Source organism: Lithobates pipiens, unplaced genomic scaffold, assembly GCF_037356315.1.
Source record: "Lithobates pipiens isolate NorthernLeopardFrog02 unplaced genomic scaffold, aLitPip1_a1.2 Scaffold_16, whole genome shotgun sequence".
NCBI classification, from domain to species: Eukaryota; Metazoa; Chordata; class Amphibia; order Anura; family Ranidae; genus Lithobates; species Lithobates pipiens.
In genome coordinates this window covers 427,121,897-427,139,123 of record NW_027507748.1, presented here as the reverse complement: position 1 = coordinate 427,139,123, position 17,227 = coordinate 427,121,897, and the positions used below count along the sequence as shown (strand labels likewise).

Sequence of the window (17,227 nt, the reverse complement as noted above, 5' to 3'; positions counted from 1 at the left end):
AAAAGACATAGTAATGCACTAGGAAAAAGAGAGGTCAATCTGATACAACATTTTAATCAGTCAGTAACGTATGAAAGTTTATTATACTGGCTATTTACTACGTATGTTATATGGCCTAGTTGTTTTAAAGAACAGATAAAATAAATTTTAAAAAGCTGAATGTATAGTAATTTATGTTTATATTTTCAATAAAAGGTTGATATCAAAGAGTGAGCTGACCCAAAAGTAATATTTTAGTTATTGGTTAAGACTGATGGAGTAAGTCAGTGCTCATAACATTCTTTATGTTTTATACTGACATATGGACTTTTCCTGCTACATCCTGAACTCCAGGAGAGTTCCTGCTTACATATATTATTCCAGCTTTTTCTGGTGGATTCTCCAGCAGAAAGTGCACAGACCCAGTCATTAGGAAATTTTAGAAAATGTAAAGTGGTTAGTATACAAGAAACCAAACCTTGTGTTCTTCTATTTGGTGCTTTATATCTTCCAAGTCAGGACCCAAAATTTCCAAATCCATTTTCTTAATCCGATTTTCTGTTTGCGAAAGCCAGTCGCTTAACTGCTGAAGCTGTTGATTTTGCAGGTCCATCAATGTTTTATGTAAACTGAAATTAGAAAAAAATAAAACATTTTTATATTAACACACCTTTTGCATATGCCTCTAAACACACATATGCAAAACTGTTCTGATTTTAAACTGTTGTGTAACACCTGGTAGGAAAATAAATTAAATTAGGACAAAAACAAAAATGACATACTGTATTTGCTACAATCAGTCATTAGCATTAATACAGCAGTTTTCTTTAGTACAGCTTATAACATATTTTTTTTAACCTAATGATCCTGCCAATCGATACTTTTATTTTCCACATTCTGTAATAGGATAACATCACTGTTCATTCTGCACTGAAGTTATCGTAGCATCGACACCCTGCACATAGGACATTAGGTTTTAGATGAAATTAGGTCCTTTTGCTGCCAAAGCCAGCAAAACTATAACTGTATGGTTTACAGATAACTGTTGTATCTGGAAATAAATGTCACATTTAACAACCTTGATCTTACTTTAACGCCCCTTTCACATTGGCACATCCGCTAAGTGGAATCCAGTTGATCACTGGGGGATCTCTCCGCTGATCCCTACTGAGCAGGCGGATGACAGGTTTGTGTCCACTCCGATATGCAGAGCGGACACGGACACAGTCCCACTCTCCTCTATGGAGCAAGCGGACGGAAATGTACTGTCTGTCCATCCAATGCCATCTTATATGCTAAATGGGGAATAGAACCGCTAACCATCTGTTTTTGGTTTGGGTTGGATGGTGGTGGGTGTCATCCACCAGTCCATAGAGGAGACGGGAAGGTCGGATCAGGTCTACCTGAAAAACTAACAAGCGGACTTGATCAGACAACCAGTGTGAAAGTGGCTTTACACATGCATAGTGTTTAATGTCGATTTTGAAGTCTTGGAAGACATTAGGTTTTTTTTTCATTTTTTTTGCACACATGTTAACATGTACACTTTAAGACATAAGATTACAAAAAAAAAAACTAAATAAAACATTATACATTTTCTAAAAGCAGAGACCCTGTAGAATTATTTAGTGCCAATTGCAATGTGTATCTCAAGGGATGTTTGTGGTACTATTTATCAAATCTATATTTGTAGTAAAAAAAACACACTTTCATTAATTACATTGCACACAAACACAATATGATGCCCAATGTTATGGTACTATTTAAAATATGAATTTGCGTTGAGTAAACAGATACTAAATAAGCAAGTCTGAAAATTGTACATGCCCAAGAAATTATGAAAATCAATGGTACCCAAAATTGTTCATAGAAAATGCTTTCAATTCCTTTACAGGTGCTCAGTTTATAGTTAACAGTAAATAATGGCCTGTTATTATTGCTCTCACTCCAGTGTTTGCAAAAATACCCAATATGTGCGGCACAATTATCATTTTTGCACATGTTGCTCACTGAAGAATGCATTTGGGGGGTTTTAATAAAGCTAAGTTATGGCCCAAAATAATTTTTGGTCATTTGCACAGCAAAAATAAGTTAGCTCTCATGATGTGTTACCCATCGCTGTGGAGGGGAAAGACAATCATTCGCCCTCACTACAGAGGCAGAAAAACACCTTCGCTGGTCCGGAGCCAGGTTTTACATGCACAAAGATAAAATAGGCTCTAAATTGGCCACCAAATTGTCACCCAAGTCACGTCTCATGGCCTTCCCTAAGATACGGTTACCGTCAGGCATCCCGACACAAAACCCGCAGAGTATCCTGGAATGCTTCCACGACTTTTACGCTTCCCTGTATAAGGATGACAAACCCAGCTCTCTCCCAAGTATTGAAAGGTTCCTGGACTCCCTACCCCTGCCCAAACTCTCCAGGGATCATGTAGAGCTACTTGATCAACCCATTTCTGAGTCTGAGGTTCTGGATACATAAACTCAAACTAGGTTCCGCCCCTGGCCCAGACGGCTTTTCAGCCGGTTACTACAAAAAAATTTCCGATAATCTAGCGCCTTATTTAACTAGATTTTTCAATTCCCTTTGCCATTGTACTCCCCTGGATAAAGCCTCAAACCTGGCATACATTTCGGTCATTCCGAAACCCGGAAAAGATCCGTCTTTGGTGTGCAATTATCGCCCGATCTCTTTGATCAATAATGATCTCAAACTTTTAACGAAAATAATGGCAAATCGTTTATCCTCATTCATTGCTCAGTATGTTCACCGAGATCAAGCAGGCTTTATCCCGGGGAGACAGGGCCCGGACCAAATCAGAAGAGCCATAGATATAGTGTCCCTCCTTAACTCTCAATGGGATGGAGGACCCATGCAAGAAGGGTTCCTCCTTTCTGTTGACTTACAAAAAGCGTTCGACACGGTCACCTGGCCCTATATCTTCACAGTCCTTGGGAGGTGGGGTATGGGTCCAAATTTCTTAGGCACATTGAAATCGCTTTACTCTAATCCCAACGCCCAAGTAAGATTGCAAGGCAGGTACTCGGACACATTCACAATCGAGAAAGGCACCAGACAGGGATGCCCATTATCACCCCTGATTTTTGCCATAGCCATTGAGTCCCTAGCCATAGCCATATGAACATATCCGTCTCTCCGAACCTTCTCACACGCCTTCAAAATCACTTCCCGTTTACCTGGAACTCGTCCGCTATTCCTTATCTAGGAATAAATTTAACCAGCAGCTATGATAAGTTATTCTCCAGTAATTACCCCCCCATGTTCAAAAAACTAGAAGCTGATATGTCAATGTGGTCCAAATATGATCTATCCTGGCTGGGCCGCGTAAATTCTATAAAAATGACCCTTTTACCTCGCCTGCTTTATCTTTTCCGCTCTCTACCAATCCCTATCAGAAAAGCCCAAATTATGCGATTCCAATCCTCCATCCTAAAATTTATTTGGGGATCCAAAGGCAGAAGATGTTCCAAAGAAATTCTTTATAGACTCAAAACCCAAGGTGGCCTTGCTTTGCCCAATATTTGGTGGTATTACCAAGCTGTGCAGGTAGCCCAAATCTCAGTAGCATATTCGAAAAGCCCCAAACCAGATTGGCTGCTAATAGAGAGGATGGCGACACCGAGACACACAATTGATTATTTACTCTGGTCTACGCCGCAACTTCGTCCAGCGATACTGGCCCCTACCCTCTCTCACTCTATGTCGTTGTGGGACAGGCTCCAAAAACACTCAGTCTTGGCCTCTCCCATGCGCCCACTTGCTCACCTCTTTAATAACCCAGATTTCCCGCCCGGACAAAATTTTATAGCATTTAAGTGGTGGGTGGACAAGGGCTTATACAGGATTGGCCACTTTCTACACACCACAGGACCTCTCACACTCGGATACTGTGTGAGTAAATTAGAAATGCCCTACACCGAACGATACAGACTACTACAAATTTCCCACTTTCTGCGATCCAAATGGCCTCTCAACTCTACACCCCCTTCACCGACTCCATACGAACTATGGTGTGCCAACATGCTGGATCAGAGGGGAGGTATCTCCATCATTTACAACTCTCTAGCCAAGACTGTCAACAAACCGTTATATGCCCGACTTTGGGAACAAGACCTGGCAGTAGAGTGGGACTTGACCTAGTGGTATTCACAATTCCACAGATCATTCAAAGGCATTATGAATATTTCTCTAATGGAAACTAGCATTAAACTCATGGTGCGATGGTATCGTGTCCCGACCTCACTGGCCAAGATTTTTCCAGACGCTTCCTGCTTTAGGGGTTGTGGTCTCACTGGCTCCCTTTTCCACATATGGTGGACATGCCCTAGGATATGGAAATTTTGGAACAGTTTTTTCCACCTATTGAGGAAAATTACAGGTATAGCTGTTCCACAGCTACCCGAAGTAGCACTTCTCAATGCCAGTGTGGAAAAGACTCCCAAACACACCCAATCCTTAATTTTTTATATGCTCTTAGGAGCTAGAATTACTATAGCTAAAAACTGGAAAAGGCCCATGGTACCCCTGCATGGCATGAAACGGAAAATATCCTGGATCATGGCCCAAGAAAAGATTGTCTGTAAACTACTGGACAAAACCCACAAATTCCAATTGATCTGGGAACCATGGGCGAACTATATCGGAGTGCCCATAATCCCAGGGACTTAGATGTCTAGGGCCGCTCCTCTCCCCTTAGGTGACCTTCTCTTCTTATCCCCCCTATACTTCCCCCTTTTCCTATGGATCTGCTAGCTCTCTTACTCTTCTCTGACTTCCTTCTCTTACTACTCCCTTCCCTCTTCCCTCTCTCTTAGGTATAGATGGACTTTCCCCAGTGTTTCAGTCTCTTATAACCAGATATGAACAAAGGGTACAGGCCTATCGGCTTAGCTGGGTATTCTCACAATCACATTGGTTTTGCTCTGGAATCTCAGCTCAGTACCCCCGTTACAGGATTAGGTTCCCTTCAGACCACTACACACAGTGATTGCTGAGTATGCTTATTTTGTTTGTTAGTTGTAAGGGTTAAGCAGCCCCCTAGAATTTTCTGTGTGGCATTCAGAGATGGGGCTGGGGTAGGTAGCCTTCTCCACAGTGTGCTCCCCTTGGGGTGGGGAATGGCTTCCCCTCAGCGGTCCATCTCCCCATCAGCTATTGCTCTTTAGTCTGAGGACTTATTGGTGCATATTATTTACATCAGATTATCTGGATTACTGTACCTCTCCAAATGCAACAGGAACTGCTTTCTGTTATCTGTAACGTTTGTCAAACACTGGATTTTCTTTATGTACTCTCCGGCTTAGGAGGGAGAGTTATTTTTCTCTTCTTGTTTTGACTTGTTTGAAATCTCAATAAAAATATTGAAAATAAAGATAATCATTCACATTTCCTTCAATTAATTGAAAATAATGTAAGGCTTTTTATGAATGGAGGAGGTATTGAGCGAACAACCGAAGTTAACCGGTTCCCAACAGGCTCACGTCTTTATACGGTTTCCCTTTAAGACTCGCCAGAGGTGGTCATTTCTGGGTTATTTGTACTGTCCTGGCACTTTCAGGCCTCATGAAATGGGAATGGCCGTCAGAACATCATAGTTTGTAGACTCTATACTTTCACGCAGACTAAATAATATATACTGATTTGGGTTAGAAAGAAAGTAGCAGAATATATTTTGATCTAAAGTCATGAAGAACAATTATTGATTTGCAAAATTTTAGAAAACAGAAAACAAAAAAAAATGTTTTTTTTTTCAAAGTTTTCAGTCTGTTTATTTAGCAAAAAGTAAAAAAAAACAGTAGTGATTACCTACCACCAAAATAAAGCTCTAGTTGTGTGAACAAAATGCTAAAAATGCAGTGTTGCACAACTGTGCAAAACCCAAAGATTGGTGTGACCAATACAAATTAATCTGGCTTCATCTTTCAATTTAATGGAAACAAAAAGCAAGAATTCTGATATCTGGCTGTTATGATCAACAATGCCAGTTCTATGCTCTTTTTTTTGTTACCCAGATTTAGTGAGTTAACCCTTAGGTGTGTATGTATGTTTTCCATTTGTCTGTCTAACTCAGGGATCGGCAACCCATGGCCCATGGGCTGCACCAAGCCCACCACAACAAATTGTCCAGCCCATCAGTGCCCGTTATAAATTAATTTATGGGCACTCAGCCTGTGAACATTTTCGCTGCTGTCCTCTTCATTGGACAGAGGCGAGCGGCCGGTATCACAGGGCTGGATGCGGGCAGAAACTGCTGGTTAACTTTTTACGTTAAACAACAGGTCATTGGTTGCCAGTAGACATGTGCATTCATTTTCGTCCGAATGCATTTTCGTCTGAATTTCAGGTATTTTCATTTTCGTTTTGACAAACGATAACGAAAGTGCAGAATCCGAAAAACAAAAGATCCAACATAAATAAATGCTTTATTTTCGTTAGTTCGATATAGAATAGGAGATTCGACGTGACTCTAACACTAACAATCTGTGTCTATTGAACCTGTGGTCGAATGTGCCTAACCTTACCTCTATTAGTCCAAGATTATATAGAGAAAATATTAGATGGAGAGAAAATATTCGACATTCGACAGAGAGAAAAGAGTCTAAAGTGCAAATTTTAAAGGCCAATATGCAAGTCACTGTCCTAAAAAGTGTCTGGGGACCTGGGTCCTGCCCCAGTGGACATGTATCAATGCAAACTTTTTTTTTAAAAACAGCCGTTTTTTCGGGAGCAGTGATTTTAATAATGATTGAAGTGAAACAATAAAAGTGTAATATTCCTTTAAATTTTGTACCTGGGGGGCGTCTATAGTATGCCTGTGAAGGGGTGCATGTTTCCCATGCTTAGAACTGTCTCTGCACAAAGTGTCATTTCTGCAGGAAAAAAAGTCTTTTAAAATCACTCACGGCTATAATGAATTGTCGTCTCCCGTAATACAGAGAACACTCATTGAAAGTCATTGATAAAAAAAAATGTTCCATGAGGTGGCACTGATGGGCACTCATAGGTGGCACTGATGGGTGGCACTCATGGGCATTGATGGGCACTGATGACACTGGTAGGTGGCATTGCTGGTCATCACTGATTTTATTTGTGCCAAAGAGGCGCCAGTCAGTGTCCATTTGTGGGCACTGATTGGCATATTTTAGGTATTAATTTGCACATGTGGATGGCCATGGGTGCTTTCCTGGTGGTCCTGGCAGCTTCCCTGGTGGTCCAGTGTGGGCACCAGAGGGGGGCTGTGCTGATAAACAATCAGCACAGACCCCCCGTTAGGAGAAGCGCCGATCAGTTCTTCTCTACTCGCGTCTGTCAGATGCGAGTGAGGAAAAGCCGATCAACGGCTTTTCCTGTTTACATCATGATCAACTGTGATTGGACATGGCTGATCATGTGGTAAAGAGCCTCCATCAGAGGCTCTTTACTGAGATTGTTGTAGCCGTGTGTCAGACTGACACAATGCACCACCGATCGCTGTGATACGTGCCCCCACGGGCGCGCAATGGCTGTTATTCTGCTGGATGTCATGCGACGCCCAGTCAGGATAACTGAACCACCTATAGCAGAATGACAGCCGGGCAGGAAGTGGTTAAAATTGGTGAATCTAAACTTAGAGGTCAAGAGAACATGCTTTTCTATGATATGGTTTTAGACTCTCTGATTGATGAATAGAAGTCGATCAGTAGTTCACTGTGGCTGTGCCTGTTCTCAATGATTCAAAACTGTCCTATCATTTTTTTGATATTGATCACACTCTCTTTAAAAATGAAAAGATTGCAGATGATACAGAAATGTAAAACTGAACAGCAGTAGGACATTTTAATAGCAAAGCTACATCTAAATTTACTAGTGACAAAGAGATTAAGCTGGGGCTTTCACGTCAAGAATTAACCACTTAACCGCTAAGCAGAAACACGGATCTCTGTTTTCCTCCTGTCGCAGCATTCCCCCACAGTTAGAAAGCACTCCCTAGGAGCACACTTAACCCTTTGATTGCCCCTGATGTTAACCCCTTCTCTGCCAGTGCCATTTATACAGTGACAGTGCATTTTTTTAGCACTGATTGCTGTATTGGTGTCACTGGTCCCCAAATGTGTCAGTGTCAGATTTGTCCACCACAATATCGCAGTTCCGCTAAAAATCGCTGATCACCGCCATTACTAGTAAAAACAATAAAAAGTCCATAAATCTATCCCATAGTTTTGTAGACGTTATAACTTTTGAGCAAACCAATCAATATGTGCTTATTGGGATTTTTACCAGAATACATATTGACCTAAATGAATGAAGAATGTAGATTTTTTACAATTGTTTTTAGATGTATTTTATAGCAGAAAGTAAAAAAAAATATATATATTTTTTTCAAAATTGTCAGTCTTTTTTTGTTTATAGTGCAAACAATTAAAAATGTAGAGGTGATAAAATACCACCAAAAGAAAGCTATTTGTGGGTAAAAAGGACATACATATTATTTGGGTACAATGTCGCAAGACCGCACAATTGTCAGTTAATTCAATGCAGTGTCGTATTGAAAAAAATGGCTTGGTCAGGAAGGGGGTAAAACCTTCAGGGGCTGAAGTGGTTAAAGACCCCCCCATCACATATATACTGTGGCAGGGCAGGTCTATTGCATGAAATCACGTAGCTCTACGTCATGTCATGCAATAGCTATACGTCATGTCATGCAATATATGTATAATTTTTTTTTTTTGTAATTGTCACTCTTTTTTTGTTAATAGTACAATAAATAAAAACCACAGAGGTGATCAAATACCACTAAAAGAAAGCTCTATTTGTGGGAAAAAATAACATTAATTTTATTTGGGTACAGCGTCACACGACTGCACAATTGTCAGTAATGTAGTGCCGTATCACAAAAAAATGGCCTGATCATTAAGGGATAAAACCTTCCAGGGATGAATTGATTAACATAGTGCAGATGATACAGCAATGTGAACGGCTAGGAGCAGTACAATTATAACTAGAGATAAAAAGCCAAAATATACTAGAGAAAGAGTACATGTAGGTGTTTTACTATAATAATTAAGAAAATGCAACAAATTTAGTAATTTAAAATTGGCCAGCAGCAGGACAGTTTTAACCACTTGCTTACTGGGCACTTAAACCCCTCTCCTGCCCAGACCAATTTTCAGCTTTCAGCGCTGATGCACTTTGAATGACAATTGCGTGGCCATACAACACTGTACCCAAATGAAATTTTTATAATTTTTTTCCCACAAATAGAGCTTTCTTTTGGTGGTATTTAAGCTGGGAGTTTTTTTGCTAAACAAACAAAAAAAGATGCAAATTTAAAAAAAATAAAAAATCATGTTTAATAGTTTGTTATCAAATTTTGCAAACAGGTAATTTTTCTCCTTCATTGAAATGCGCTGATGAGGCGGCACTGGTGGGCACTGATAGGCTGCACTGGTGGGCACTGAAAGGCACAGTTAAGGCGGCACTAATAGGCACAGATAAGGTGGCACCGATAGGCACAGATAAGGCAGTACTGATGAGCAAAGACGGGCACAGATAAGATGGCACTGATGGATGGCACGGATGGGTGGCACGGTTGCACAGATGGGTGGCACAGATGGGCACTGATAGGTACCACTGATAGATGGGACTGATGGGCACTGATAGGTGGCTCTGATATGTGGCACTGCTGGGCACTAATGGGTGTCACTGATGGGCACTGGTAGATGACACTAATGGGCATGGATATGTGGCACTGAGGTGCAGCACTGTTGTTGAGGCAGATTGTGGGCACTGATAGGTTATGTACCCGGTGGTTATGTACTGCTCATCCAAGCAGCAACGGAAGAACCGCAAGAGCTCTAAGGCCTCCCCAGCAACACACAAAGGGCAAAGGCAATATGGCACCGGAACCTGCGGAGTCTGACTCCTCCACACAGCTCGCTGCAGCAGCTCCAGCTTCACCCACTGATAGCCTCCATCAGTTCCCTATGGACTTGGTAAGCCCAATACAAACTGACTCTGACTCTATGCTGGCCAAGTTAAGTTCTATTGTGTGGGATGAAATTACAACCGCCTCCCGCAAGCTTTTCTCTGGTTTAGTGAAAGGCCTTAAAGAGATAGGCCAGGGCACAGATCAGTTAGAACACCACCTGGATCTGGCTACTGCTGTGCTAGAGGGCCATGAGGAGGAAGAAGATAAACTGTCTGCAGAACTGGAAGTCATGTGAGATAAACTTGAAGATGTAGAGAATAGGACCCAAAGGGATAATCTTTGCATCTGGAGTATCACTGAAGCTAGGGAATTGGTCCCCGAGATTCCGCTATAAAGTTTGGAATTTGACCGTATTCACTGTTCCCTCACCCCCTAATCATTGGAGGGCCCTCCTCGGGACATAATGATCAAATTTCCCTACTACCACACTAAGGAGACCTCTCCTTCCAAGGCAACCCTCTCCAGTTGTTTGCTGATCTCTCACCAGTCACCTTCGCAAGACGCTGGAGCCTGAAATCCTATCTCCAAGTCGTACAGACACAATGGATCAAATACAGATGGGGATTCCCCTTCAAACTCTCGTTCTTCCATCAGGGCCGGCAGTTCCAAACCTCCTCCCCATCTGATCTGGGATGCCATTTTCAGGAGGTACAGTTCGACCTGCCTTCATCCCAAGAGGACACAGCATCTACATCCTCCTGGTCAAAATCTTCTCAGCCTTCTCGCCCACTCCCTCAACCTTCACAAAAGTCTCAACACAACTCTCAGGCCCTGTGAGATCTCCAGGCCCAGCTTTTTACGAAGGTACCTGTGGGCTGACGGTGGTGGCCTCATCTTCCTGACTTCCATACATTACTACTACCCCGATGATCTCCTGGGGCTGGATGGTTGCATTTGACACCGTCCTTTGCTGTGCTCATATGTGTGGAGGCTGACGCAATTAGCCCCAACATGTACTTTAATGGAATTGAAATGAACTCTTGGGTGTTTGTCCTCTACCCATATGACCCCTTACTCCGAACCTGGATTTGAGACTGTGGGTTGTTGCCCAATTAAGGGTCACTCCGCCTGTGAGATGGCAGCCTTGGGAATGGTGATCTATGATACTTAATGCCCTGAGGGTCATAGTTTTGGGTATTATTGTTGACTTTCATCTAGTCACCTGTTGCCCTAGTCTCTTCAGAAGTTCTTGACTACTGTGGCAGGTGAGGGTAGGTACTTGGACAAGACTGTTCACTCAATATAGGTTGGCTGCCCCTTAAGGGTGGCCCACAATTTTTTTTTTATATAAGGGTTGAATGACCGTGACCCCCAGTCTTTAATCGATGGTGTATGTGATCGAAAAGATGTCTTCCATCCCAGTTTAATCTGTTATAGAGCCTTTTTGCGCATGTTTGTTTTACACCTTGCTATTATTGATTTAACTGCCTGCATTTGTTATGCTGGTTTCTTAGGTCTCTTCCTCTCCCTGGGAGGCACCGCTTGGTGATGGCAGCCCTGGGAGAATGAAGGACCTCCTTGTACCCATATGTATACAGTAGGTCTTATTTTACTTGAATACTCTTAGTGCCTTATATAGTACGTTAGATATTGTGCTTATTTTATTTGTGATAATCTATCAATTTTAGGATGCCAAGGGGTTCAAATGGGCCACTGCTCCCCCTATGTGCCAGAACTTGGCTCAGACGATAGTCATGGCCAACGTGGCCTTTTGTCCCACACAGTGAAGCACTTACGCTTTACTTGTTCATTGTGCTCTGAGTATTCCTCTGCCACAAATTTTATGGTTTGCTTCTTTTCTTTTCTTTTCCTTTTCACTCATTTTTTTTTCTTCTCTCCTTCCCCCCTTAATTCCGCGGGGTCTCTGGGCAGCATGGTCTTTTGGTACATCTCCCTGGTGTCATGGCTCTGAACTGGCTGTCCCTGAATGTTCAGGGTATGGACTCTCCCCACAAGAGAGTGATGGTTTCTAAATACCTCCAAAAACAAGATTTAGACATTGCGTGGCTGCAGGAAACCCACTTCTCCTCCTCCTCTTGCCCCAAATATTTTCATGCTCTGTAACCTAAATTCTACCTGGCTAATGGTCCGATTAAGCAAAGAGGCATACTTATTGCTCTTTGCAAATTGGTTCCCTTCAGGTGCAGTAGATGGACAGCAGACCCAAACAGCAGATACCTCCTGTTATAGGGTACTGTCAGGGTCGTTACCTGGATGGTCGCGGTGCTGCCCGTGTTGGTGCACGCTGATGTCCTGCGGTGCGTGCTGGGGTGCGTGTTCCTGTGCGTGCGGTGTTGAGCGCTCCTGTGGGCGCTGGTGCGCGTCGGTGTGTGCCCTCGCGTGCCCCTGCTGGTGCTGGTGCGCGTCAGCGCGCTGTGGTGGGCACTTCGGGTACCGCTGGTGTGTCTGCCGGCGTTCGGGGGCGCGCGCCCGTGGGTGCGCGCGCGCCAGTGCGCGCGCCCGTGCGCGGTGCTTGGCGCCAAACGGCCTATTTAGGTCTGCCACTGACATCTCCCCGGTGCTGCCTGATCAACAGCTTCTCGGTTCCTGTCCCGTTGTTCGTATCCTGTGTTCCTGTTTGCTTACCTCCTGACGACCCGGCTTTCCCTTGACACCGCTGACCTCTGCCTGCATCTGACCTCGGCCTGTTTGACCTCTCTTCTGCCTGCTCCTTTTGTGCCTCTGCTGCCCGCCTGTTGCCGTACCCTGCCTGCACCCGGACTTGCCTGCTCTGCTCCTGTTCTGTACCCAGTTGCCTGTGTCCTATCTACACACCTGCTGCCAGAAGCTTCCTGCAAGTTCCTGCTCCTGGAGCCATATCACAGGCTCTCTTACCACTCCGCACTCTCAGCCACCTGTCTGCTCTATCAGGGGTTGTAAGTCGGACACGTACGGGAGACCACCCTCTGCCCAAGCGGACTCATCGGTTCGGTAAGTGCCAGCCTGACAGTATCAGGCAGCCATGACTGAGTCCGGGCAGGGGGCCTCCCCTAAGGATGAGTTGGCACGGGTAGGAATACCACAAACCCTGGACGAGTTAGTCAACCTCTCCATTCAGATTGACCGCCGGTTAAGGGAACGCCGGTCGGAGAGGTCCTCCAGCCACTTCCATCCCACCTGGGTGCTCCCCAAGGTTCCCAGTTCTGCTGGTCAGTTCTCTTCTACCTCTTCTGCTCCCGCTCAGGAAGCTCCGGAACCAATGCAGCTCGGGTTACTCCGGCCCTCCTTGACCCCTGAAGAAAAGCAGCGCAGACGTACCCTTAACTTATGTCTCTACTGTGGTGAACCTGGGCACTATGTCAGGGCTTGCCCCAACAAGACACGTAAGTGTGTTTCCTCTTCCTTCACGTGTGCCTCTGTTCTACGAAAACCCAGTTCTCACCTTGCCCTTCCCCTCACTTTGCAGCTTCCAGGAGGGAGTTTTCCAGTGTCAGCCATCATTGACTCCAGAGCATGCAGCTGCTTTATCGATCTGACTTTCGCTGCCAACCATCACATCTCGCTCATACCCAAGGCCCAGGGGCTTGCTGTACATCTGGCCGATGGCTCCGCCCTTAGTTCCGGTCCTGTCACTCAAGAGACTGTTCCTCTGCTGGCTACTATGGGCACCTGTCACCAGGAGCACCTGCGTCTGGATGCCATCTCCTCCCCCTTGTTTCCAATTATCCTGGGGATACCCTGGTTGCAGGCCCACAATCCAAGCATTAACTGGGCCACAGGAGAAATCAAGTTTCTCTCCGATTACTGTCAACAACACTGCTTGACCCGACCGACATGCAACTCCTCTTCACTTCTCTGTTTGGATGTCGATCCAAAATTGCTTCAGACCGTTCCGGAACCCTACAAGGACTTTGTGGATGTTTTCAGCAAAAAAGGCGCAGATATTCTTCCCCCCCACAGGCCTTATGACTGCCCTATTGAACTGTTACCAGGTACCGAAGTCCCCTTTGGGAGAATTTTTCCATTAACGGAACAGGAGTTAGGCACGCTGAAGGAGTATATTGACGAAAACCTAAAGAAAGGGTTTATCCGTCCTTCTACTTCCCCTGCCGGTGCTGGCATTTTTTTCGTCGAAAAAAAGGACCATTCCTTACGTCCCTGCATTGACTATCGGGAATTGAATAAGATAACGGTCAAAAATCGTTACCCTCTACCCCTAGTACCCGAGTTGTTCCAGAGGCTGGGGTCTGCAGTCATCTTTTCGAAATTGGATCTTCGCGGAGCTTACAATTTAATCCGTATCCGAGAGGGAGACGAGTGGAAGACAGCGTTTCGTACTCGTTTTGGGCACTACGAGTACCTTGTCATGCCCTTCGGGCTGTGTAATGCACCCGCAACCTTTCAACATTTTGTCAACGATATCTTCCGCGACTACCTGGACCTATACGTAATTGCATACCTGGACGATATCCTAATCTTTTCCTCATCCTTGGAAGACCATCGTAGACATGTCCGTAGCGTGCTAGCTCGTCTCAGGGTACACGGGCTCTACGCGAAACTCGAAAAATGCGAGTTTGAACGCCAGTCCATCCAATTCCTGGGCCTGGTTATATCTGTGGAGGGCATCAAGATGGACCCCCAAAAAGTATCTGCCATCCTGGACTGGCCTGCACCTGTGGACAGGAAGGGCGTACAACGTTTCGTCGGTTTTTCCAACTTTTACCGGAAATTTATCAGGGGCTTCTCTGCGATTATTGCTCCCATCACCGAACTGACCAGGCAGGGTACCCGATTCTCTTGGACCTCTGAGGCACAGCTGGCCTTCGAAAAACTTAAGATGCTGTTCACCTCTGCATCTATTCTAAAACATCCGGACCCAGCCTTACCCTTCGTTCTTGAAGTGGATGCTTCGGAAATCGCTGTGGGGGCGGTGTTATCTCAACGGCAGGGTGCCAAGGCCCTTCTTTTCCCGGTGGCGTTCTTTTCTCGCAAACTGTCATCATCCGAAAGGAACTATGATGTTGGGGACCGAGAACTTCTGGCCATTAAGGCGGCTCTGGAGGAGTGGCGTTACCTATTGGAGGGTGCTGCACATCCCATCCTGGTTTACACCGACCACAAAAACCTGGAATATTTGAGAACTGCCAAAAGACTTAGACCACGGCAAGCCAGATGGGCTCTTTTTTTTTCCCGGTTTCAATTCCATATCACCTATAGACCTGGTTCTAAGAATGTCAAGCCGGACGCCCTGTCACGTATGTTTTCTATCCCTGAAGAGACTCGGCCTCCTGATACTATTCTCCCTTCTGGGAACTTCTTGCTCCTCCAAGGGGACCTTATCTCCCGGATCAGACAGAGTTCTGTTGGAATGCCCCCGAGCCCCGAGGTCAGCTGTAGTGAGGGGTTGTTCTGGCATAAAGGCAAGATTGTAGTCCCTGAAGCCTTGAAGTTAAACGTGTTGGAACTCTGCCACGATCATAAGATGGCCGGACACTTTGGTACCCGGAAGACTGCCGAACTGATTCAGCGCACCTTTTGGTGGCCTCAACTTCTTAAGGACTGCAAGGACTATGTGGAGTCGTGCAGCACTTGCTCCCGAAATAAAAACAGCCGGACGCGGGCTTGGGGCCTACTGAAACCTTTACCTGTCCCTGAGAGACCGTGGAAAATGATCTCGATGGACTTTATCGTGGAACTCCCCCTTTCCGAGGGGTTCTCTACTATCTTTGTTGTCGTAGATAGGCTGTCCAAGATGGCCCACTTCCTCCCGATGAGGGGCACTCCCTCGGCTATGGAGACGGCCAAGATCTTTGTCAAAGAAGTTGTAAGGCTGCATGGGATCCCGGCAAGTATTGTTTCTGACCGAGGCGCCCAATTCACCTCGAGGTTTTGGAAAGCGCTCTGCGGGTCTCTTGAAATTGAACTGGCCTTTTCCTCCGCTTATCACCCCCAGACAAACGGACAAACGGAGAGAACCAATCAGTCCCTGGAGCAGTACATCCGCTGTTTTTCTTCCTTCTCGCAGGATGACTGGGTCTCGCTACTACCCATGGCGGAGTTTGCTTATAACAACTCCTTGCACTCCGCCATCAACCAGACACCGTTCTTTGCCAATTACGGCTTCCACCCAGCCTTCTTGCCCAGCTCAGTCCCAGAATGCCTTGTTCCAGCAGTTTCCGAGACATTGGACTTCTTTTCTAAAAACAACCAACTCCTAAAGGAAACCATGGCCCGGTCCCAGGAATGCTACAAACGGGCGTTTGACAAAAGGAGACGGGGAGAACTCGTTCTGGCTCCCAGCAGCCAAGTATGGTTATCTACAGTCAACCTTAAGATGGCCTGTCCTTCCAGGAAGTTAGGCCCTAAATTCATGGGCCCCTTTTCTGTAAAAAGGAAGATAAACGAAGTGGCATATGAACTTAACCTGCCTGACTCTTTTAGAGTGCACCCGGTCTTTCACGTGACCATACTGAAGCCCGTTACCCCAAATCCCTTTGCTGACCACACCACCGACCCACCCGAACCTGTTATAGTGAACAATGAAGAGGAGTTTGAGGTTGAAGCAATCCTTGATTGCAGGAAGAGGGGTAATGTTACCCAGTACCTCATCAAGTGGAAGGGTTATGGACCTGAGGACAACTCCTGGGAACCCGAGGACAATCTACATGCTCAGGAACTTTTGCGGGCCTTCAAGAACCGTCAGGTTTCCAGATCGGCTCACCTGGGCAGCCGGAGTCTGCCCTTAGGGAGGGGGCACTGTCAGGGTCGTTACCTGGATGGTCGCGGTGCTGCCCGTGTTGGTGCGCGCCGATGTCCTGCGGTGCGTGCTGGGGTGCGTGTTCCTGTGCGTGCGGTGTTGCGCGCTCCTGTGGGCGCTGGTGCGCGTCGGTGTGTGCCCTCGCGTGCCCCTGCTGGCGCTGGTGCGCGTCAGCGCGATGTGGTGGGCACTTCGGGTACCGCTGGTGTGTCTGCCGGCTTTCGGGGGCGCGCGCGCGCCTATGCGCGCGCCCGCGGGTGCGCGCGCCCGTGCGCGGTGCTTGGCGCCAAACGGCCTATTTAGGTCTGCCACTGACATCTCCCCGGTGCTGCCTGATCAACAGCTTCTCGGTTCCTGTCCCGTTGTTCGTATCCTGTGTTCCTGTTTGCTTACCTCCTGACGACCCGGCTTTCCCTTGACACCGCTGACCTCTGCCTGCATCTGACCTCGGCCTGTTTGACCTCTCTTCTGCCTGCTCCTTTTGTGCCTCTGCTGCCCGCCTGTTGCCGTACCCTGCCTGCACCCGGACTTGCCTGCTCTGCTCCTGTTCTGTACCCAG

At 45.8% G+C, this 17,227-nt stretch overlaps 1 protein-coding gene across 5 annotated transcripts in view; it reads right to left on the bottom strand.

Moving 5' to 3' along the window:
- The window catches only part of DMD (dystrophin), a 3,436,004-nt gene that overhangs the window by 2,265,957 nt on the left and 1,152,820 nt on the right, over window positions 1-17,227 (bottom strand). For all 5 annotated transcript variants that reach the window (XM_077482558.1, XM_077482560.1, XM_077482557.1 and 2 more), the window contains one exon: window positions 458-608. In XM_077482558.1, the coding sequence (XP_077338684.1) occupies window positions 458-608 (151 nt within the window). The remainder of the gene's footprint in view (window positions 1-457; window positions 609-17,227) is intronic.